General features: G+C 37.7%; 2 protein-coding genes across 2 annotated transcripts in view; both read right to left on the bottom strand.

Moving 5' to 3' along the window:
- LOC142348814 (small ribosomal subunit protein eS26-like) overlaps positions 1-26120 on the bottom strand; it is a 108874-nt gene that overhangs the window by 4897 nt on the left and 77857 nt on the right. Inside the window, exons 2-3 of the mRNA XM_075400335.1 lie at positions 5591-5733; positions 344-487 (exon numbers count right to left, since the gene is read on the bottom strand). Coding sequence (XP_075256450.1) covers positions 344-487; positions 5591-5692 — 246 coding nt within the window. The 5' untranslated portion in view covers positions 5693-5733. The remainder of the gene's footprint in view (positions 1-343; positions 488-5590; positions 5734-26120) is intronic.
- On the bottom strand, positions 7018-7980 carry LOC142348813 (tetraspanin-8-like). The gene has a single exon (XM_075400334.1). It carries the CDS (start codon positions 7935-7937, stop codon positions 7149-7151), a length of 789 nt encoding a protein of 262 aa, XP_075256449.1. The 5' UTR covers positions 7938-7980; the 3' UTR covers positions 7018-7148.

Genomic DNA, 26120 nt, shown 5'->3' with positions numbered 1-26120 from the left:
TTAAGAAAACCAATACTTCGAGTTGTAAAAAAAAGCCAAGATCCCCGTAATACAGCTCCGCTCAGTTTACAACTTTGAAAAAAAAAGAAAAACGCTGCCACAAGTTTGTGATAAATAAAATTAAGTTTATTGGGATGGAATAAAGTACAAATTTTGTAGCGCGTCGGATCAACCCAGATACGATTTTCTGAAAACTGAATTAAAAATGGTTACGCATATCAAGGAAATTATGAATCTCAATCGTGATTAAAAAATGTAAATGGTTTCTAATTACAACAAATAGTTGCATCAGTTTATGATCTATCTCCCTGTTGATTGAGTAATTTTTAGAACAGTTTCTGACCTTAGAGTGGATTGCGCATGAGACACAGTAACAGAGCTTGAAGTACAGCTTAGGCAGAGCATACTGTTGATAGACTGATGCATCCGTGATGTCCCTAATTGAAGCAGCCTCCACTATGTTTCTGATCACAAACCTCTTGATTGCCTGAAATTACACAATCTCACAATACGCAAATACCAACTCACTCCAATACTTCACTAAGTTCGCTGAAATTTCGAATAAATCAAGGCATCATGCCAGCATGACAAATTACAATGCACGTTGCTAATTAGACAAGCTCAGCAATGGTCAGTTAACAGAAGTCATTCGGAACTTATTAACTCTCATCAGGTCCATGAGCTAAGCATCTATAATATATGCAGAAAAACAAAAGCCTTTCCAGTAGAATTTTACTGAGCGAGCTGTTATACACATATTACATTCAAAATTGGCTAACTTCTTGCATTTAATAAAAGAAATGTATCAAGAGCTCTATAAAATCTGGATGAAAATACGCCATCTTTCTGACGATATATTCTAACGAACTACACACGGTAAAATAAAAAATCTGCGTCCATAGGCGACTTGTACGAATTACCGGAACGAATACCCATTTGAATAATAGTTAATGTTTGAATTAAACTTTGTTAAAATCTGAATATTCAAAAAACGCATGCTACATGAAGATGCGATGAAGCAACTTTAATTCCTTTACCTAATATAAGCATTGGCTTCAATACTTCATTGTGAATCTATTATTAATGACCAAAATGCATCTGCTTCACGCAAACAAATTAGAAAATGTTGCAAAATTGAGCACACCAATATCATTTACAGAAAGAAACGTGTGATGAAAGCAAAACTGACCCATTTTTGTAGCGACCTATCCCCATCCGTATTTCTTGAAGAAACACTATGACCTTAGTATTTCTCTTAGTAATCCTTGCTCTTCTTCCAATAATTCTTCATATACATGTGGATGGTAAACACACCAACGAAGCGCCCTTATTAATACACATTAATAAACACCAACGATGTGATCTTATCCTGAATTCGCAAAAATATTCCTCGAACAAAAATTGATTGATCATGACACATTCATCATTTTTTAAGACAGCCTGTAATGACAAAACTGCTGCACACAAAAAAAAAACACCTCAATTTGCTGGCGCTTCATAACCACTTAATTAAAGATGAAAATTCACTCCTCACTTTCCTCAATTCGGCTTTCCTGGTATAGTTTTATTTTCAAAATGCGTCAGAAGCATCACATCGGACGCGGGTCGCATTACCTCGAGCAAAACTTCAAACAAATGCGGAAATTACAGTTTTTACTGTTTTTTAACTATCTTCTTGGGGCTACAGCTCATGATGGTAATAAATAATTAATGGAAGAAAATATAACCGACTAAAGCCGAGCGAAATGCTCTCAAACGACCGGTTGGCTTCGGTAGTACCCAGCGCTGGGGGAGAGGAGTGACTGAGGGGGAGGAGGATTTCAGGATTAAGGACTGCCCTTAACACCATGAAATTATCTCTTCAAAACAGTTTTGGTGAATCGCATTCTATAAGATTAAGGACTGCCCTTAACACCATGAAATTATCTCTTCGGAACAGTTTTGGTGAATCGCATTCTAAAGCTGGTCAGGCGTAAGCCTCTAAGAGAACGTACTGACTTCCGCGTATTACCTGTTTATCCCGTTTTTGAGAACGAAAAGTCAAATGAGCGGGGGCTAGAGTGCCGGGTTACGGCTGGAAAGAGGAGGAGAGGTAAAGTGGAGGGGGTTTGGGTGAAGTGGTAGTGAGGGGTGGTGCTAAGTTGAGGAGGGGGCCAAACTCCAAGAACCGCCTTTCACACGAAAAATTTCTGTTACAATTTTGGTGAATCGCATCCTAGAGACTAGTGAGCTGTAAGGCTCTCTTAGAAAACTTAATGCCCTCCGGACTTTACCTGTTTATCCCGTTTTTGAGGTCGAATAGACAAATGGTCAGAGGTAAAAAGACGATCAGATGAAAAATTGGCAGTTCAAAAAAATGTATTAAAAAAGTCCAGCAGAGTAACTTAATAGCTACGAACTTCGTTTGAGAGCAATTTTAAAAACTCAGTGAATGTGGATAAAGAAACTTTGATGCCATATTAGGGAACTTTAAGTAATCTTCCATAGAATTTCCATTAGAAATTTTAGGACTATTCTTTATTCAAATACCTGTTTAGACAGACTACCATGAAAACAGATTCGTCCTAGTTACACATTAAGTTTGAAATTTTCCACGTTTATATTAAAATAATTATGGCAGAAGCGAACAAAATCCCATCACGACAAAACTTTCAAAACTCAAGTAAACTGGACACGAAAAATTTTATCAGTAAGCTCCTCATCATTAAGCAGATTTTTCAAAAACAGGTTTTGATAAAATGTATTTGTAATAGCAGCAATTATAAATTCTTCATTGTTTTGTATTCAAACCAATTCAGGCTGGCAATCAAGTGATTACTCGTATTTGCTGAGCGAAGCGCTTTAAAAAGATTGTGCAGTAAACAAAAACTGTAGCAGCAAGGCCAATTGTAGGTTAAATGAATAAGCGGCTGCGCAAACAATATCAGATGATAATTGGCAACAATCGGCTTAGCAAACATGTGACTTGATCTATTTCAACTTGAGGTATTACAAAACTAGCCTATAGTTAAAAGAAACAATGAATTTCATATTGTTTAATTATTAAAACAAATAAAATCCTAAAATTTAATTCTGGAGATACGAGAAATCTGAATCCTCAAAAGTTTAACTCAAAAATTCGCCAAATTATGGTGCCGTAGCGTAATTGTCCCAGAATCTTCAGATAATTTTCCACCAGATTCCACTCGTGAAAGAAATCCTTTTGTGCAAGGAACTTAATGGTTGGTAACTCCAATCAGGGTTCGGAGCAAAAGCAATTTTTGGAACTAATTTAAAATCTTGGACATCTTTCAGGTTTTCATGTAAAAACACTTATTGGCACGAAAAAAGTCCAATTTTAAGTCTGTTTTTGAAGGTAATCTGCATTGAATCTACAAACTGCTGAACTAAGTATGAATTTTGCATGCAAAATAGGCGCTTCCTACAAATGCATCGTGACTTCATTCCTATTGTCGAAGAAGAGCGATTTTTAGTAGTATAAGTTAAACATAAACTCATACCGCAACTACCTGTTGCCTTTTGACGATCTTTAACTTCTTGATAAATTGATTATTTGGATATTTTCCGTAAGACAACTGTTTCTGCATTCCTAATTAAAAAACTGAATACTTTTTTCTTTCACCTAAAATCCAACATAATCAGTAGATTGCCATGATAGCTGCAAAACAAATTAAAATGGATGGCAAAACAGAATATAGATAGCGAATAGTCTGTTAAACCCTGATAACTGACGAAAGCATTCAGAGAACACTCTTTATGAAAATCCTAAATCAAACCGACCGTAGTCAGACGAATTGTTTTTTTGCAACAAGTAAATTAAAATTATAACCATATGGTTAAATAAACTTGAAACAAAAAATACTTCAAATCATTCAAACAAAATAATAAACATCAATGAATTTTCTTGAAGAATCACATTAAAAATTTTTGATTAAAAATTGTTTTCTTCCTAAAAATAAAAATAACTTTTAAAAGCTCCTACGTTACTTACTCAAAGGAATTTTCTCATGATGTGAGATCAAGAAAATATAACCGACTAAACGTCGGAAGAATTGCTCTCGAACGACTAGTGGGAGCTCTAATGAATTTCAGCCTGCTTCAGTCGGGGGAGGGGGGCTGGAGAGCCTAAATGGGACTACGAAATTCAATAGTGGGCTTCAAATAACCACATTAGAGGTTAACATATGCCAGATTTAAAGTGACAAATGGCACCAGTTTCGGCGCACTTTTCATTTGACTTTTAGTATTGAATTGCCGCCAATTGACTTCAGCTGCTTGAAATTTTGATTGAGAGGGAATTTTGATCACGCGAAACGCAAAAAGCCAAGGGCGTAAAAGTCACTCGAAGAGTCAAAATTGTCAAGCGAAAATTTTGCATAAAAAAAGGACACACGTTTACAATAATTGCTATGAAATTCGTTCAAGAGCAATTAATCATTAAGCGTTTTCTTAGAAACATTTCATTTTTTGCAAACCGAAGCCACTGTGGTAACTTATTCCATTTTTCTACGCATTGACGAACAATCGAACTCATTCCAGAGCTGGTTTTGACATTCTTTCTAATTTTGAATTGTATTGTTCGAGTGTTTTGGTGAAGACTCGGATACCGGTAAAAATGTTCAAAACTTTCTGGTCTGGCTATATCATAATGAAATTTGATTAGCGACATTTTTGCTACTATTAGCTCAGCTGGTAGGATCTTTGTCTGAATTAGCAATCTCTCGCTTTGTCATACTTTTTGCTCTTCAACAACCGGCGTGAGCTCAATTAGATTCTAGTCTGCTTCATCTAGGGGGAAAAGGTAAGATTTGAAAGTGTCTAGAGCTTTCACTATATCATTGCTGAGACTACGCACGAAAAATGAAATCTCTTTTGGCGCACTTTTCATTGCCGTTAAATACACTGAAAAATTAAGATGTTAAGTGTGAAAAAGTAACTCAAAGAGTCAAATTGCTTCAAGCAACCAGAATAATATTCTAGAACACTCAATGCCCTCTGGCTACACTAGTTATCAGGTTTTTAAAGTAGGAAGTCAATACAAACCGCTCACGCGAGCAGAAGATTGTTACAAAAATTGTCAAAACGGTTAAGTTTGCATTAACAACACACGCACAACCAATAATTGTCTTCGTTACTTTGTTCGAGAGCAGTTCAATTCATGAAGTCTTTGCTTGCACTGATATTGATTAGAGCATCCACTCAGGACCGATAATGTCCGAGATTAAGTCCCTTATTACACCAGTTTTGTAGCTTTGTCATCCACAATTAATCTATACACATTCAAAAGCAATCTCAAAGAAAACAATGATGTCTTGAGCATTGAAGCCAATTAAGAGCAGCAAAGAAATCACAGCCACTGAACAGCTACAGCTGTTGAAAAGATATTTTATAGAAATTCCAATTTTATAAACTAATAGCTGACAAAATTGACGAACAATCATATCCTAAGCAAAGATTTCAGTAAATTTTATTTGACGGCTTTGAAAGCGCGATAACCGATAGCCTTTTAGAGAGACTTTCAAAATTGAAAGGAGCCAAACACAAAATTTTCACACATGAAGCAGCCATTTATGAAGCAGCCAGTTTTTACCTTATCTTTAGGTACACATCTGGCACAGTTGGTGCATCGGACTGGGTTGGTCTTTCCTCTACCGTGCTTGGATCGTCCAGCATTCCTTCGCTTGAAAGTCATCTCGTTGTTTTGAGTCTAGTGTGGAACAACCAAAGCCAACTGAAAATAAATGGCGTCTACTTTAAAACATACTAAAGGTCAAAACAAAACATTCGTCTGATTTACTACATATCAAATGTCTGACTTATGCAGCAGTAAGGTTAAATCCGGGAAGTAAAGATTCATTTTCGATAAAACTCGAAAAACTTTCATTTTGAACATCGAAACGATCTCGCATCAAACAAACAAAGCCGAAGCGAATTCAAAAATATGAAGCCATCCGAAAGACCAAATGCGTCAACATTTTTTTTAAAGAGGTGACTTGATCAAAATTAATTATGAAAGACAGAACTATTATAATTTTTCGAGATGGGCATTCTTCAGCAGTATAAAAGAAACTATTGACAAAAAGATCCAACTGGTGTAGTACTGTACTAGGAGGTTACCGAAGCATGCAAACGTCAAAATAGCCAAAATTAGGTTTTGTTTGCAAAGACTAGTGACTAAATCACAAGATATGAACTGAAACAACGCCATCCATTATTTTCAATCAAAATAATTTGAATCACGAAACCAATGTCAATAACAGTTAAAACCTTTCTTAATATTGAAAGAAAATTCAACTTCCACAGCCAAAAAAAAAGATGTAATCAAAACATTGGGCTAATAAAAGGCTGATAACTGGGCTAATGTTCACCCGTCATTAATTTGATGCAAAAGAAAGGTTTTAGTTGTATGTATATATAAGATGAAATTAATCAAATAATAGAGCAAATGTTAGCAACTTTTATAAAATTCAAAAAGCATCGATTGATATATGTCTCAACAACGAAATAGTCAAATCCCTGCAGCAAATAGTTGACTTATCATTTAGAACATTATATCAGCAATAGTGCATTGATTAGATGTGCATCTTTTAATTTCATTAATTTGAGCTATTGACAACGAGCTAGTAATTTGTAACTATAATTGATAGAAAATTTTAGAAATTATCATTCAGATTAGGAAATAAAACTAACTAACTCACACAAATAATGATTATGATTAACATATCAAAATGCATCGAACAACGATTCTGGAAACTGCAAATTTCTCTCCAAATGCTGGACACAGTGACGTATGACCGATTATATTGAGCTCGAAAGAATCATCACAGCTGAAGCTTAATAATGACTTATTAAATCAATCAACATTTAAAAACAGTTACCCTTCTCCCTCTGAAGAAATGCATTGGCTGAACATTGGATTTAATGGCCTAAAGATCCAATTTAATAATTCTAAGATTGCGCTAACAATCTCCATACAACATTAAAGTGATACAATAATCCTTTTCGCTTTGCTTCCAGAGAGGAAAGGAATAACTTGAATTAATAGGTAAATTGAGGACTGGGATAGAAAAAAATACTTCGTATCGGTTCAATTTTTTGTTCGCTGCAAGTTATTTTACCTAGTGGATACCCTAAGATAGATGTTCATATCAAGCCGTTGAGTAGTCGTTTTGTCCTCGAATGCCACAGCAAAGACAACATGCAAACAGAATTCCGATGAATTCAAAAATTCCCACGCAAAACAGAACAGTCATACCAGCGATTATGCGTTCTTCGAGGAAATTCATGAAAGCAAAGGTGCATCCTTCATCGTAGTGATTTATTGTTGCAAACTGGTTGTTGTTGTTATAGGTATCCGAACAAGAAGCTGGGATTTTGCTGTAGTCTTGCGCGCTATTTGCACCACAACACTTCAGTCGTTGCTGGATAGCGTCCATTGCTTGTCCATACCGCTCATCATTGTAGTTTCGTACCAAGTATTGCATATCAGCTGATACCCACGATCGCAGAACGTTGTCTTCGTCTGGTGTTTCCTTGATTTGCCAATACCCAAACCCAGCAGTTCCCACCTGCAAAATCATCAAAAGCAGAAGCAGGAACGAGAAAAAGCAAAGAATGCAAGAACTCTCGTAGATTGTGCCACAACACCCAATAAATCCCACGAACATGATCAACCCGCCGATCAGCATCAACGCATAGCAGAAATAGAAGTAAAATTGGCTTCCCACGGCGTCCGCAACTTCCGGATACTTTTCATAGACAGGGCCCTCATTTGATTTATAGTATGGCGCCAAGCTGTCGAAAATGGTTCGAGAATCAAGATTGAAACGAAGATAGAGTGCAACTCCCAGTACCGCGCATCCACATAGGAGAAATAAGAAAGTAAATACATACATCAGATAGTAGCAACAATTCGTCATGTTACCCTTCGAACCCATGGTCAAATACTCTGAAAAGTCAGCTACCAAATTATTCACTCATACTTCTATCAGGGCACGCATTCACGAGTTTATCAAGAAGCTGAAATACGAGCGAAGGATAATCGTAGTCGAGAGAGCTCCCTTCTGTCCGTTAATCTTCTCCAGCACAGGAGCTGGTCCGTTCGTATCGAAAGCCACGCAGAGGCCATTGGCTACCATGATAAGCGATAAGAAAGAGGGGATCTATTGCCCCCCCCCCCCCCCAGATTAGTGAGCATAAATTTTTTATGACCCCCAGTCGCACGTGCCATTTTCTTACTTAGTAACGTGCTATATAACAACATATAGTTTGTAACTGGGGGTCATTAAAACAGAATTAAAACTGGGGGAAACAGAATAGATCCAAAAGAGGACTCGTTTTTGGACGTGATCACCTACATTTTTCCAATTATTTTTTACATGTAAATTATTCTTGCTATAACCCTCGGGTTAAATATCCACATGCTTTCAAATATTTAAGAAAAATAATCACAACATAGGTATTGTTATCATTGTTAAAATTTTGGGATCGTTTCCGTTTGCCCCCCCCCCCCCCCGAAGCTTAGTGGGCGCATATTATTAAATAGTTTTGTGGACAAATTTACAAACTGTGTGATTTCAGATCACTTGACCACCTGTACCAGTTATTGGTTCCAACAGTTCATTTCTATCTTTATTTCTATCTTTCTATTCAAGCCCCGTCCGTTCCTAGCTTGGACAGGTGAAAAAAAAAAGATTGAATGCGATTTTTGAAGACTCCCCATTGAAACTGCTTCGATTTCAGAATTTTAACATCCTATCACTTCCAGGAGCGCATATTCGACACCTAAAGTTCTTAACGGAAGAATGCAATACGACAATAAAGTTTTATTCATTGTTGGAAACGACAGCTTCACCGGCTCAACACTATCGAACAAAGAACCAGAAGAAACAGCAGAACTTGCCCAACTAGCCGAAGAACTTGCGCCTCTTGCGACAAAGAAAGTATTTGTAACTGGCATCCCATCACGAGGAAGCGACAGCGCGAGTAGAAAGAACGCCGAAGCAACAAACAAATTCATCAACTTATTACCACAAAAAAGTAAAAAGTGGGAATACTAAGGCATCACTGAAGAAGTTTATTCGCCGTAACTACACACGAGTAACGCCGCCGTCCACTTCAACGGGAAGGCACTTGGAGGAATCTGCTCCACCTTAAAGAACAAAATCCAACCCACAAATTTCAGCGCAAACGTTGGTAAAGAGACCACCCAAAGGAAAACTACTGTGCTAGGAACTGCAAGTTTGATTCGTACAACCCCTAAAATTAACAACGGTACCAGTAATTGGTTCCAAAGGTAAATAAGATTCACGTTTTTGCTTTTTCCTAACCCACTTTTGTTAGTTCCGCCCATTTAAACTCCCAATTTTTATTTTAAAAAATGATTTCCAAATCATCTATAAAACAAACGCAACTAGAGGGTCTGAGTATTCTATATAAAAGCAATCCAAGACAGTTGATTAAATAGAAGCAACCTTCAGTTGCGTTTGCTGTGTCAAAATCACGCACATGTCCACGAGCTGCAAAAAATTTTAAAACCAAACACGTCAACAGGTCAACCAAAATGTTCTTCTATGCAACACTTGCGTACAGCAGAAGAAACATGATGTGATTCCGGACATGATAAAAAGTCCACCACAGAAACAACAACTAAGAGATAAAAGACTACATTCAAACCACACTGAAAGAAACTATTAGCAGCAAAAAAATGAAACTGAGAACAACAACATTGAGAAAAACCCTAGAGAAACAGCTAGAACTGCAAATGGCCTAGCAATCAGAATAACAGCAGTTGACGAAAGTATTAAAAAATAGTGTTTTTCAGATAAACGTTTGTTGAAGGGCAGCTGTTGTTGCCCTATATCTATTACTTTCCTACTCATGAGATTTCACATCTTCCTTGAGGCCAGTAGTGATCATCTTCTCATCTCTGATTCTCAGACTCACAGTGTGCGAAATAACACTACTCTCGCGTTTGGAGTTGTGAATGTGCTAACTGTGCCAGGCGGACAAATTAGACACTTGTACGATTTTCCTCCAAAACCTGGTCAGTACAAATCGGTAACTTTATTCATCGGTGGAAACGACAGCTATCTTCGTGGTGGTAACGTCTCCAGCACACCATTCCAAGAGATTGCAAACAAACTGAAAACACTAGCAGACATTCTGTCCGATCGTACAGAGGAAGTTTACGTGATTGGAATTCCAGAAAGATTTAAAAAGCCGCAACGCGCCAAATCAGTCAACGGTCTTCCCTTTGGCCTAAGTCGCAACGCTCACTGGAAGCATAAATCAGTTTCTAGATATTGTGGTCAATACATATTCTTGATGACGGAGTCCACTTATCATCAGACGTACTCAAAAACCTAAAGAATCCATTCAAGGAGAAGATCTTGTACAAGTCCTACAATGTCGACAAAGACAACGAAGGAACTGAATCAGTTTTTTCCTGTGGTTCACGTGAACAACTTCTCTAAATTTGTGGAAATTTCAACCCATGAAAGATCAGTAGTAGTTGTAGTAGTAAAATACTTGAAACTGCTCCTGATCCCTTCCCAGCTCATTTGTCTTGGTATCTCTCCGCAGATAGCTTAAGGTTTCATTGGGGAGATAACAAGACACCCGGTCCCTCAGCAATACCCTACCTAAACACAAAGCTACATCTCCGACATGACCCAGTGCAAGTCCTGCGAGCGAAGAAAAACATCCTCTGATAAAGTGTACAAATGCTATTTTTTGTGGCTGCACAATGCATTTTACTAAGGATTGCACCGGATTTGAGGACCCGCAAATTAAATTTCTGGTGGAACTTAAAAAAAGTCTGTTGATGGTCTGCAACGGCTGCAAACCTAAGAAAACCAGCAATATTCGCAGCACAGAAGAGAACAGCGCAATGGCAGCAAATATCAAAGCTCTCCAAGCAAAGATGTCTGACTTCATGAAAACCATGGAACAAACTGCTATCAAAGTTGATGAACTGAAAGCTGAAATGACGAAACTGAAGACAGAGTCACAACCACCCAGCCACAGCTACGCAAGCAAAGTCGGTGCTGCGACGGCCGGTAGAGGGACCTTTGATAATACTCCCAAACAGTCACTGGGAATCAGAATCATGGGCGTGACCGAATCACCCAATGATACAACAGACTGGCTCCAGGATGACAGGAAGAATGTTCTCGACATAATGGACCAGCTAGGCGTTGAAGCAAACCAGGTTGACCAGACTTGGTCAAAAAGACCCGAAGAAAGGGCCCCACACCATCATAATCAACATTGATGACGAACTCGAGAAAGAAGTAATGGCGAAATCAGCCCACAAGCTGAAAGGTTATTTCAGAATTCCAAATCCTCTCTTCATAAGTCACGAACTGAGCAAAGAAGATATGAAAAAGGAGAACTAGGCTCTCATCCTAAGACGCAAAATGATTGCTGATTACAGATGGTTTCAATTCAAAACATCTACGCATCAGGAACCTTAAACTTCAGAAACTAGTGGACAAAATCAGGACAATAGTCTCTACCATAGAAGAATGGTGGTGACTATGCTCTGGTAACACCAAATTACCACCTGATATGCACATTCTAAGCTTCAGTGTTCGTAGCATACTCTCCTTCGAAAGACCGACACTGTTCGCAAATTCTGTCCATGAGGGCAATTACGACATAATCTGCTTGTCCGATACATGGCTAGTCCCTGAGGTACCCGATGAAGCACATTTTCTTACAAACCACATTGTATATAGCGCTGACAGACTGAGCTCAGTCATCAAAACGAAACATGGAGGTGTCCCGATAGGCATTAAGCCCTCAATCTTACACGAGCTAGTGCAATTGAATGCCACTTTCGAGGAATCTCTTGTCATTATAGTAAATGCTTCCCAACATATTACTCATATGTTGCCTCTACAATTCCCCTGTAAATAGTCCGTTCCGATAGAAACGTGATAAATTAATTGCTTTTCTCAACGAACTGAAATGTAAACAAGCACTTCTAGATTGCAAATTAGTCGTCATTACCGGAGATCTTAATTTCTCTAAGACCTCATGGGACAGCATGCAATCAACGGACGACTACAAACAAAGCTTTTTGGACATTCTCTTTGAGCGAGGTTTCAACCAGATTCTGCAACACAAAACGAAAAATCTCTTGACGTCTTCCTTTTTAATGACGACGAAAATGTTTACTTCTTAAAGGAGGACAAACAGATCGCATCCCGCTACAACGTACCCGATCACCCTGCATTAATCGCCACTATCCAACTTACTGTCAATAGATGGACCCATGTAAAACAGCAGCAAGTTTACAGCCTTAAATCAGCGAATTGGGAATCCTTCGTCGCTGCAACTCTTGAAAAACCCTTCTAGCCATACTGCTACAGCAATGTCGATGTTCTCCTTCAAACTTGGTACTCATGGTTCCATAACATTATGGAGGACAATTTGAAGAAAGTTACCAAACACAGAATGTCCCAGCCAACCTGGATTACCAGCAAAACATCCCACCTGCAAAACCTTCTCAAGACAAAGAAAAAGAAGATGAAGAATACCTTCAATGTGTCACAAGGTCTCAAAGTTAAGAAACTGGAGAAACATGTCAGCAAATTTATAGAGGATGATCTTAAGTTATACGAAGCAAAGGTCTTTGAGACTCGCTAATTCAGCCATATTCAAAAGTACCTTTCCTGCATCCGCAATTCCTACCCAAGTGTATAATAAAGAAAGAACAGCTGTATCAGAATTGGACTGTGCTGAAATGTTTAATAATTTCTTCGCTGGCGTTTTCAACTCTACAGCCACAACAAAAAATGCTGACTTCAGCCGAATTGCCCTCAATTGGTTCAGGATTGACCAGTCAAATGTAAATGAATTGCTCCAAGAAATCAACATCAGGAAATCTACTGGACCCGATGGTATAGGGAACATCATGTTGAAAAAAGTCGCCGATGGCATCGTTAAACCAATCACCTTTGTGTATCAAACCATTGTATATAAAGGTTGTTTTCCAACCCAGTGAAGTTGTGCCATGTATGCCCAGTTTTCAAAGATGGAAACAAAAAAGATGTGTACTGCTATAGATCCATTAGCCTCATAAGCTGCGTATCCAAGGTATTCGAAAGAATACTGTTTGATCACATCTATTCTTTTGTACATTCTTCTCTGCATGCTCAACAATTTGGATTTCGAAAAAAGCGATCAGCTATATTACAAATTTTAGTTTTCCTTGACAGAATCCATCAGTACAACGACGACAAGGAATTGGAAAACTTGAGTGTTCTCTATCCTAATTTCTCCAAGGCAAAACATCCACCTGCAAAACCAGCAAAACATCCCACCTGCAAAACCTTCTCAAGACAAAGAAAAAGAAGATGAAGAATACCTTCAATGTGTCACAAGGTCTCAAAGTTAAGAAACTGGAGAAACATGTCAGCAAATTTATAGAGGATGATCTTAAGTTATACGAAGCAAAGGTCTTTGAGACTCGCTAATTCAGCCATATTCAAAAGTACCTTTCCTGCATCCGCAATTCCTACCCAAGTGTATAATAAAGAAAGAACAGCTGTATCAGAATTGGACTGTGCTGAAATGTTTAATAATTTCTTCGCTGGCGTTTTCAACTCTACAGCCACAACAAAAAATGCTGACTTCAGCCGAATTGCCCTCAACTGGTTCAGGATTGACCAGTCAAATGTAAATGAATTGCTCCAAGAAATCAACATCAGGAAATCTACTGGACCCGATGGTATAGGGAACATCATGTTGAAAAAAGTCGCCGATGGCATCGTTAAACCAATCACCTTTGTGTATCAAACCATTGTATATAAAGGTTGTTTTCCAACCCAGTGAAGTTGTGCCATGTATGCCCAGTTTTCAAAGATGGAAACAAAAAAGATGTGTACTGCTATAGATCCATTAGCCTCATAAGCTGCGTATCCAAGGTATTCGAAAGAATACTGTTTGATCACATCTATTCTTTTGTACATTCTTCTCTGCATGCTCAACAATTTGGATTTCGAAAAAAGCGATCAGCTATATTACAAATTTTAGTTTTCCTTGACAGAATCCATCAGTACAACGACGACAAGGAATTGGAAAACTTGAGTGTTCTCTATCCTAATTTCTCCAAGGCATTTGACACAGTCCCACACAATCTTCTCATCAGAAAAGTGAGAAGCTTTGGTATAGGTGGAAAATTGCTGAAACTAATCAACAGCTATTTATCGGGTCGTGTCCAATCTGTCAAACTAAATAACTCAGTGTCGTCGCCGCTCCGAGTAACGAGTGGAGTCCCTCAGTGCGCTCCATACTCGTGCCCCTACTGTTTCTCATGTATATAAATGACTTACCAGATTCTTTACAAGAGTTTTTTGGCTAAACAGATGACTACAAAATCCTCTTCAGAAGTCAAGACGAAGTTGATGAAGGCACGAAAAAACTAAAATCGTGGTGTACTCTTAATAACATAAAATTAAATGCCAAAAAATTTAGTCTGGTTGTAATCAAAGGTGAAATGACTGCTCCACTACAAAACCATGAAGTTACCAGATCTTGTTTACAAAGAATCTTGGTCTCTTAGTAAGTAACTCATTGAGCTGGACTGAAAACAGTACTATTAGAACGAGCAAATCCCTAAGAGCCCTATTTAAAATCAGATGGAATGTCTCGGCGCATTGTAACACTTAGCTCAAAATCCATGAGTACACAAGTTATGTCATGCCAATCCTCACTTTATGCTCTCAAGCCTATTATCCCAACGTCAGCTCTCTGAAAAAATTACAAAAAAAATTCAAATGCACGCTACAATTTGGTTCTACGGTTACAATGACAACTACAAAGCAGGGCTACTTCGCTGCAATCTCCTACCAGGATCCTTTTACATTGAATTGCATGATGTACTTTACCTGCAAATGATACTTAACGGCAGTGTTGATATAAAACCCTCAGCACTTCTGACTATAAACGAAAACGAGTCAACCAGACAGGGTCAACGTAAAGAACTAGCAGTGAACAGCACACGAAAAAGAAAATACGACAAGAATTTGATCAGACGTGCCAGTATTCTCTACAATATCCTATCTTGACATGCACAGTACGCCAATGTAAAATTGAAAAAGAGCTCCCTGACATACATCATTTGGCAATATTTTGTTGAATGTTACAACGAAAAAACATCTCGCACTTGGAGAATCTTATGCCTGTATGGCTCATGTAACCCCTACGGAAAACTCACTAATAGATACCACCAGAACTGTACAAATAAATGATAATACAACTAATACTACTACTACTACTACTACTACTACTACTACTACTACTACTACTACTACTACTAATACTACTACTACTACTACTACTACTACTACTACTACTACTACTACTACTACTACTACTACTACTACTACTACTACTACTACTACTATTACTACTACAACTACTACTACTACTACTACTACTACTACTGTTTCAACACTTTAATTCCAAATATGAAATAAAGGCACGGTTGGCAACAAATACAAACAAAACAAGAAGAGTTATTTGTTTGGTTATTCTGTGAAGTGCTGTACGACAAAATTGTTGAAGGCATTCTTTGACCCGGTTGCTGCTTTCTCCTGCAATCTGGTGAACGATACTTCGTTTCGTACACAGTCTCCTTCGATTTGACTCATCCACGTTTTCCGTTGCCCCCCAGGAGCGCGTCTACCATGGACGTATTGATCGGGCGGGTCCCAATCGAAGGCACTGCGGGCTAATCTTCCTGGTTCCATTCTCTGGATGTGTCCGTACCATTTTATCCGTTCGAGCATGATCATCGTGGATAGTTGGGGCATTCGTGATCTTGACATAATTTCTTCGTTCGTTGCTTTCTCCAGATATGACACACGTAGAATTCTCCGAAGACAACCACAGTGGAAACTCTCAAGTTTTCTCTCCATTAATTTCGAAAGAGTCCAAGTCTCTGAGCTGTACAGCACGGCTGATAAAACGAGTGCTTTGTACAAATTGCACTTGAGGTGCACGCTGAGCTGCTTGCTCTTCCAGAGATTTTGGAAGTTAGCAAACCGTTGTCTACTTTCTGCAATTTTGCAATTGACTTCCTGCAGGTCTCCATGCTTGAGGCTGACATATGATCCGAGATACTTGAACGCTTCTATGTTTTCAAACTCGTTTCCGAGAACATCTTGTACTTTGCAGGAAAACACGCGTGTGGCAACTGCTTTAGGTTTGCCACAGTATCTCGATTGGTGAACTTTTCGGCCATTGACTGTTTTGAACTTTCTTTCACACTTGTCACAGGTAAGGCTCGCCTCTAGTTGCTCGAACTTTGACTTGTCGACGACATTCTTTGACAAACCGGCTTTGCAGAATCTTGTTTGGTGCACTTTGCGTCCGGTAACTGTACTGAATTGCCGCTGACAATTCTGACATCTTAAAGACTCTTGGTCAGCCACCACTGACCGACTCTCATTTTCTAGCGACTCTGAATCTGCTACCGCAGATTGTTGTTGTGAAGCTACCAACGCTGGCTTAGCCACCGCTAAGCTTTTCAATCTTAGCTTCCGGCCATCTTGTGTTTCGAACCAGCCCGCTTTCTTTTTCCTTCCCAGCAGCACCTCCGTGCTGATGGTTAGTCTTGACTGGCTAGATGTCTCTGCCAGGAGTCCTAGTTTGCCTTTATGTGTTCCAGTGAGTATCTCCACGTTCTATTGGATACTAGGCACTGCAACAACATTTGGGCTGTCGCATTTTTTGCCCAAATTCTTTGTTTTGGCCACATTAATCTTCAGACCAGCGGCTTCCGCAAGGGCCTCGATTCGATGTAGGTTTTCTTGCACCTCACTGTCTGAGACCCCCACGAGAGCAACATCATACTACTACTACTACTACTACTACTACTACTACTACTACTACTACTACTACTACTACTACTACTACTACTACTACTACTACTACTACTACTACTACTACTACTACTACTACTACTACTCCTTTTACTACTACTACTACTACTACTACTACTACTACTACTACTACTACTACTACTACTACTACTACTACTACTACTACTATTACTACTACTACTACTACTACTACTACTACTACTACTACTACTACTACTACTACTACTACTACTAATATTTTTTTAACCCCAGGGCCCAGACGCACGTTCCATATATTTATATGATGATCGGATATATGATGACACGTGCTCTTTAACTGGGTAACGCATAGCGTACTGCGTCAAAAATGCAAAACAACTTAAGTTTGAAATAAGGACGAAAATCAGATTTTCCCTTCTTGCGTAACTCTATACCTTATCTCGGTGTAGCACGTTCACTCCCGGGGGGAGGATTTTCTCGGAAAATAACGGGGAAAAGAGTGTAAAGAGTGTAAAAATAAAAAAATTACCCCCTATTTCTTCGCTTAATTAGCGGTGTAAGAGTGTAATTTTAAGATCGTAATTTTAAATAATAAGAGTGTAATTTCAAATAATAATTCCACTTTCAAAATTCTTTTACACTTTTTCGTTTACACCTTTAAATTATTTTTACTCTCTTTATATTCCACCTTTACATTATTTTTACACTCTCATATTCCACCTTTAAATTATTTTTACACTCTTCCATTCTTAATTTTAAAATCACACTCTTCATAATTACACTCTTACACCGCTAATTAAGCGGAGAAATAGGAGAGTAATTTTTTTATTTTTACACTCTTTACACTCTTTTCCCCGGTCATTATAATTTTTTTCATGAAGTTCAACTTTTTCTTCACTCTCTTGGAAGATTCTCTTGGAAAAATTGTATAAAATCCAACAATTGGCACTTTTTTCTATAGAGACTTAGAAAATCTATGATAGCTCATTTTGTGATAGCCCACTAATAAAAAAAAATTAAAGAAAAAGTCGAACATCATATGAAGTTCGTCTTTTTCTGTAATTGTTTATTAGTCCGCTTTAAATTACACTCTAGAAATAAAAAGGGTGTAAAAGTGGAAAAGTAATTGATTCTTTTCATAAGGGTGGAAAAAAGCGTGTAAACTTTTATCATTCCACCCTTAATTACACTCTTTTTAGAGTGTAAAAACAAGAGTGTAAAAATAATTGATATTTTTCATAAGGGTGGAAAGAAGGGTGTAATCTTTTATCATTCCACCCTTAATTACACTCTTTCTAGAGTGTAAAAATAAGCGTGTAAAAATAATTGTCTCTTTTCATAAGGGTGGAAAAAAAGGTGTAATCTTTTTATCATTCCACCCTTAATTACACTCTTTCTAAGAGTGTAAAAAGAGTGTACAAAAGAGTGTAATAACAGGGTAATTTTTTAAAATTCCACCCTTACACTCTTTTCCCTGGTAAATAAGAGTGGAAAACGGATTACAATCTAATCCCCTCTAATTAGGGTTGAAATAGGGGTGAAACCTCCTCCCGGGTTGCACCAGCGCCCTACAGTGGAAGCCTTAATAGAAACAATTTATTTGAAAGACTTATTCAAAATCACAACATCGTATTTAACGTTTTCTGTTTTTCATTACTATTTTTTGTTCGTAATTTTGCTGTTCATCTTTCTCTTTTTGATGCTTTAATTTTTAACAGCTGTCGCAATTTAGTATATGGAGGATATACGCTGGGATTTTGAGGTAGTCTTGAGCGCTGTTTGCACAACAACAATTCATTCGTTGCTGATTAGCTTTAATTGCTTGACCATAATGAGCTCTATCCATGTCATCTGTTATTGAAGTACTTATCTGATAATCTTTGCCCAGTTTTGAAGTCAGTTCGACTGTGTACCATTAAGCATCGGAAAGTTCATCGCGACAGTAAGTTTCTGCATCTAACTTGACTTTGATTTTTGATAAGCACATCAATCAATAATGCATCTCTATGATCAGGAAGAGAGGTAGTAATTCCGATCACCATAACCAAAATCTTTTCTTAGAATCCACTTTTGTACTCATTCAAACTTCGGCACGTGACATCAGTTTTTACCGAAAATGGTAGTCATATGTGATAATTGGCAAAACGAGCCCTTATAGTCGTTTAGCTTATTCATCTTGGAGCATTGTTTTTAAAAATTTCTCTTCACTAGGCAGAAAACTGTGCTGGATTTAATGGCTAGCTTTCTTGCCGTTGTTAGGAAATCGCTTTGTCTGAGGTTTTCTAAGTCGTCGTTTCTTTTCTTTTTATGACTGATTCTGCACTGGCCGATACCTGAATTCAGTCGGTCTGATTATCGAGGTTCTCAGCGAACACTAAAACATTTAGTTCCTGTTATATCTACGGATGTAATGAGTTGCGCCTCTATGTATAAGTGTTCAAAACTGGTCATCAATTTGCCGCTCAGAAGCAATTGAGCGGCCACAACGATAATCACTTTTTGCTATGTTTAAGATTATAATAGAATAGACCTTATACAATTCAGGCCCTATGCTTGTTAAGACTGGCTCTCCATGTAAATTTTTCCTCCATTTTGCTTAAAAGTTTCAGATTTCATGATCTTGTCACACATTGAGGTAGCAGGCGTTTACTATGCTTTAAAATTAAATACTGATTCAAGATCAACACAACGTATATAATGATTTCTGGGTCTCATAACTATTTTGTTCGTAATTCTGCTGCTCATCCTTCTCGCTTTTGATGCTTTAATTGTTGACAACTGTAACGATGATTCAATATATGGAGGAAGTAAGCTGGGATTTTGCTGCATTTTTTGCGCATTATTTGCACAACAACACTTCAGTCGTTGAGGGATAGCGTCCAATGATTGACCATAATGAACTCTATCCATGTCATCTGATATTGAAGTAATTATCCGATATTATTTGGCTAATTTTGAAGTCAGCTCGACTGTGCTGTCAAAAAGTATGGGAAAGTTCATTGCGACAGTATGTTTCTGGATCTGACTTGACCTTGATTATTGACAGGCACATCAATAAATCATGCATTTGTTAGATCATAAAAAGATGTAGTAGTTCAAGTTCTTTCGGCCTATCTACGTAACAACAAATTTTTCCTAAAATCCAGTTAGTTGTCTTCGTTTGCACACGTTCAAGCTTCAGCATATGACATCGGTTATGATTGGAAATGGGAATCATATGTGGTATTCGGAAAATAAGCCTTTATTGGCGTTTAGCTTCTTATCTTCGGAGCTTAGCTTTGAACATTTCTCTTCATGCGGTAGAAAATTGTGCTGGGTCTACTGGTTATCTTTCTGACCATTTTCAAGAAATCGCTTTCCTTTTTGAGGTTTATTAAGTCGTCATTCCCTTTCTTCTTATGACTAATTTTTCACTGGCCAAAACTTGAATTCGGTCGTTGTGGTTTTCGAGGTTCTCAATGAACATTAGAACATTTAGTTCCTGTTATATTTACCAATGCAATGGTTTGCGCCCCTTGAAGTGATCAGAACTGGTCATCAAATTGCTGCTCATAATCATATGAGCCGGAAAACGATAATCACTTTTGGCTAAGTTTAAGATTATAAAAGAACCAACCTTTCTCAATTCAGGCCCTACGCTTGTTACGATTGTCTTTCTGTGTAACTTTTTTTCCTCCATTTTGCAATTTGTTCAAACAATTTCAGATTTCATGCTTCCGTCACATCTTCAGGTAGCTAGATTCAATGTTTTACTGCTATAAAAGTAAAACTCTTATTGTCTTATGAAAATCTACAATAGACATTGTACGTAATCGGACATCCAATTTTTTTCTTTCTCTACATTAGTAATTTATGTAGAAGAAACTAACTTGTCAAAATGAAATAAATTTTGATAATTAAAGCAAACGTAAACCTTTTCAAACCTTAAGTTCAGCGTCAAGTTAAAACTGTTTCAAAAATTGCTAATGGATAAAATGAATATGCATTTACATTTGCCTGAGTGCACAATTTAAACAGTTGTAAGATATATCTTGAAAACAGAGAATGGAAAAATTTTCATTTATACAATATTTAGCCTATTTACAACCTCTTAATTAGATCTGTTATCTTTTTTCTCAAAAGCGTTTCTATTCCGGATTTTCGAATTTTTGCCATGTTTTTGTATTTCTAGGGTAATTCCGAATTCAACACAACCCTAATTAGCCTTATTTTGGGGATTCTGGAAGTTTCGCTTTGTCATGCAAAAAATACATTCTGCCTTATTTTTCTTTTACCAAGGGAAAATTTTGATTTGAACTAAAAGTCTGCGCCCCTAAAAGTATCCGCCCCTATTTTCAAAGCTTGTGAATAAACCCGGCTTCAATCAGCTAATGTTCATAATTCGATGGTCATGAGTTTCTCTGCTGTGCAAGAAGCATGCAGAATTTTCCATTCAAATTTATTCGTGGCAATGTCAATTGTGCCATCACATTCAACAAGATTTCCATCCACCTGCGAACCCTTTGTTGATGTTCTGATATCTTAGTGGTAACATGCCGGCTTGTCTGCCCAACATAGATATATCCGCATTCATAAAATTTCATCACATATACTATGTGGGGTTTTTGGTTTGTGTCGAAGGATGGTTTTAGGATGGGAAGTCATGGTATTCATTTTCGCGTTATAAATACCACTTGTAAGTCGAACAGTTTCTTCAATTTGCTTGCGAAATTTTATGTAAGGATGGCTTTTTATTGTAGAAAAATTGTTGATCTATCTTGAGATACAGTCTGTACTTTTAAAGCTTTTTTCAAAAGAAGCCGAACTATATCACTCCGTGCAATAAAATTCGTGCAACCCGACGTTCAACAAAGTGTTGAACCAACTGCGATTTTTTTTGCTGTTTCAATAACTTGGTGGTAACATACCAGCTTGTTTGCTAAACATAGATAGATCTGCATCCATAACAATGAAATTACCTCTCAAGGTTTTCAAACTTTATCAAAAAATAACGTTTGGAGGCCGCGGCATGATCTTAGTTAATGCGTTTTGAAAACTATTTGCAGTTCAGATAGTTCTCTCAATATGCTGAGAAAATAAGCAGCTAATCGAAGGCCAACCAACTATCTGTACTCTTAAAAACCCTGAGAACTGTCACATGAAATACGTTTTTTATTTTGAAATTGTAAAGCTGCAAAAGTTCAGTGTTGTTCCTGCTCCTGTTAACATGACGGATAATTTTTTTAATATATGTTGCTCATAATACTACTGGCAACAACAAAAGCCAAAATTTCATCTTGATTCTCTTTTTCCAATTTAGATTGTTTTTAAAATTTGAAAATGCTGTTCTGAAGTGTTTGTCCAATTTACCTCAGAGTGTGCAAATAATGTCATCCATAAACCTTTTGAACTATTTTTTCCTTCGCTTCCCCCACTGGTTGTTGAGGGCTGCAGTACGTACAAATCCAAACAACGTCATGCATATTTGCGGCTTTATATTTGGACAATTCTCATAAAACCAGTTTTATCTTGCTTAGTTTCTACTCCTTGTCCTCAGATAATTACACTCTGGTTGCTACCTTGTCATTCCAGTTCTGATCAAATTTAGAGAGATTTTTGTTGAAATCTCGTTTTTGCAGTGTTGCCACAAATATTTTCATCCACTTGTATTGCATCTGCTGACGCGGCGATAGCTAGGCCATCTGACTCTATGTACAAGATGACCTTGCATTTAAAATAAATTTTTATGATCGACAAACTTCAAATTTTTGTGGAATGCGAATCAGTGTACCGACGTCAACGGCCTTGAATACTGCTTCTTGCTCCAAATTGAGAGACTATTTAAAGCAATAACTCGATAAGAAAAAAAGAGGCATGATCCACCCATTGAGACGAGCAGTGAACCCCACTATGGAATACCACAGCAGCACATTCCAACCTATCCTAAGAACGCTTTATTTTTTAAACGTACAGCATTACACTAGGCACTAGGAGCCATGTCAAAAATTTGAAACCATACTATTATAAATATCGTTCCTCCCCGCATCAGCCAAAACACCTGACTGGTTGTTAACCAGTTTATTTCAGACTTTAGTAATTTCTTGTTTTTGAAATTAACTTGCTTTAACAATTGTTTCGGGTTCGTTAATTATCAGTTTCTTAAACACACTTTTGTCTTTTTTTCCATAAAAAAGAACGTCAAACAAACGCTGAGATCCACTTCAATTTAAATTAATAATTTGATAATTTGCCTCCCCTCGCGCACAACAAAACTACATTTTAATTACCCGAGTAACACATTGAGTACCCAAGCAGACTCTGAGACAGATAATTGTGCAGCGTTAGAAAAAAACGCGTCCTAATGCATGCTATTGTGTCCAATTATATGTTTTCTTTTCTTTCACAGTTTTGGTTGCAGGTTTTTTTATAGTGCAGGATTGTAGTTTTGTTCCGCCTCCCATGCAGAAGAGCACAAGCAGAATAAAACTACTTGATTTAGTTTTCAAATTCCGTTCTAAATTTTACAGATTTTAAACTGCCTCATAAAATTTTTATAATTCCTTGGCTTTCAAATGGCCAACAAAAATTAAAAGTTCATTTCAAGCAAATTTTTGTTGAGAGTGTACTCTACAAGCCATTTGATTTGGTGCGATGCCCAGAGTTCTCATAAGTGCCTGTAAATTTCTACTAAAAGTATCCGTCTTCTGGCAACCTATGTGATGGCTCAACTTCGTCAAAATTGAATGCAAAAGGCAACACGTTCTCGAATGTGCTCCTAATATCTTATGATCGCATGTGATCATATCTCCTTTATACAGTGTAGAGCATTAGTTATTGTGAAACCTCCCTTAGGTTCATTCGAAAGGTGTAGTTTTGCCCTTCAAAATTATACTGAAAGCAGAAACCTTTGGAAAAACTCAACTTTGTCGACCTGAACCATTATGTTCCAAAAGCAATGATGGGAGCCAGTCCTTGGCATCATTGTCTCATGCCCAGCCAACCGCTTAGCGTTTATCTTCAGAAAAAGTGCCGAGAAATTTTTTGCCAGCTTCAGCCGTTTTAATCAAGCATTGGGTTCGTCGTGCGTAATTTACTCCTGTATGATGTGAGTATCCTCAAGATCTTCATACCAATGAGCCCCGACAGCAGTGAGCAACACGGTGCAGTCAGTGTTGTATTCTGGTATTATGTTGGCTTACAGATTTCGATTTCAATCTCCCGGTTTGATAGCAATTAGAACTGGCGCGCGTCAGTGCTGATCGGAGAGTAAAAAAACGATGGTAGCAAATTTTTTTGGTTATTCTTTTGCTTCCGAGAAAAGAATTGGAGCTTTAAATCTTTTCCATCAAAGAAAAAAAAGTTTTTTCTGCCCAACTCCCGTGAAGCACAGATAGGAGTTTTGTGAGTATTTTTAGCATTTTTGGCAATTTTGTGAAGCGGATTGGAAAATTTTCGCAATGCAGTTGCTAATAAGCATTCAATCGAACGTTCACTGCCAAAGATTGATCCAAAAACACGGTGTCGATCGACAATATTCACACCACTTGATCTGATGATGGCATGGTTCTTCAAAATTAATTGGCAATTTAGATCTTTAGTAGGTTTGCAAAATTTTTATTATGATTGCATAGATTTGTAAAGAAACTTAGCAGGTACTCCAAGCCTTCTACCGCACTAATGTTGTCCGCGTACATTTCGACTTACGCTCGAATTGTGCATGATGTTAATCAAGTGAGTAGGGCCACGCCATACATTAACATGGCACTTGTATCTACCTGGGTGATGCATTCTCGGAGCTGCAAACATTTTCCTGCTACAAACAGGTCGGATAGAACTTTGTATGTTGAGAACTTTGCTTTTGAGCAATATAGCTCGAAAAATATTATGTACAGTTTCAAGAACCAATTTTTGATAGAGGCATTTTCACTCATCTTTGGCGTCTATGTAGAGCACTTTTCTTCTGGAGCTTCATAAATAAACCTCATTCAGATATAGCCTAATCACTTGTTCATTTTTGTCCTAGACAGAGATCGATTTTAAGTCCAAGAAGCTGCAATAAATTTTCAAGGCTTTTTATGATACTCATTCCAACAAAAACGGCCCAAGGTTCTTCAATGCAAATTGGTCTAACGTCAAGGGATTTACTGAATGATTCTAGGCGACAAGCGTTGTAAACTGTAAAAAAATTTCGTCGGTATTTCTTTCAGGGATACTCTGACGGCAGCTTTAGATAGAATTCATGCAATATTGACTGAGTTCTATCTCTAGCAATTCAGAATTCGTTTACATTCTTTGACGTCTAATCTTGATGAACTGTGGCTGCCATAGATTTCCTTGGCTGCTTTTCAGTTAGTGAGAGTCAACGTAAATAATTTGAATTGGCTTCTGGATGTGTTCCATGGAAGTGATCAAGTACAATTATGCCATTGATTGCATCCTTCGCTATGAAGTTTTGGATGAGAGCTCACCTGTTAAGCTAATAATTGCGTTAGTGAAATTAGCATATAACTCTGGTAAACTTATGGAAGTTGCAGATGTTATCAGAAAATCAAAATCTCGGAGAAGGTATATCGACGTCCTCAGCGGACAACAGCATGTTATATAAGATCAAACGCACAAGAATAAATGTTGATGACAATGTTTCAATTGCGTGGAATAAAAGGCGGCTGCCAAAAACGACCCGGGTCGAATTTTTCCGCCCAAAATGATGTAAGAGTGGGATTGCAATGGAAAAATTTCTTAGGATACTGCAACTCAAAAGTCTAACATTTTTTGGGCCGCATTAGGCTTCCAACGAGGGTGAAATGGTGTAAAAATGAGGGATAAAAGACAATTTAACCCCCCCCCCCCCCCCGTACATCTTTTTGGTCTGTCAAGGGGGGTAAAATGATGTTAGATTTAGCGAGTGATTTCTCCATTACCACAGAACTATTACATCATTTTACATCCCTGCAGAAAACAAAAGATGTAAGAGTGGGGAAGATTATTTTGTTTTTTGCTCCCTTACTCTAGCACCATTTTACCCCCGTCGGCAGCCTAATGCAGCTGAAAAAGATGTAAGATTTTTGAGCTGCTTTTTCCTAAAAAAATCTTCTCATTGCCGCCCTAATCTTACATTTTTTTTATTTCCCCCTCTGAAAAAAGTACTCTCACTCTTACACTATTTTAAACCCCTGGCAGCCAGCTCCTACACCATTTTACCCTCTCTGGACAAATTACCCCATCAATTCTACATCAATTTAGCCAGCTTTTAAGCCCTATTCTTAC

This window comes from Convolutriloba macropyga, chromosome 10 (assembly GCF_964194025.1).
Source record: "Convolutriloba macropyga chromosome 10, txConMacr16.3, whole genome shotgun sequence".
Lineage (NCBI taxonomy): Eukaryota > Metazoa > Xenacoelomorpha > Acoela > Convolutidae > Convolutriloba > Convolutriloba macropyga.
This window is presented reverse-complemented; position numbering and strand designations above follow the sequence as displayed.

What these genes read in the sequence shown, in the direction of transcription:
- LOC142348813 (XM_075400334.1), bottom strand. Translation starts at nt 7,937, where the DNA reads ATGGGTTCGAAGGGTAACATGACGAATTGTTGCTACTATCTGATGTAT.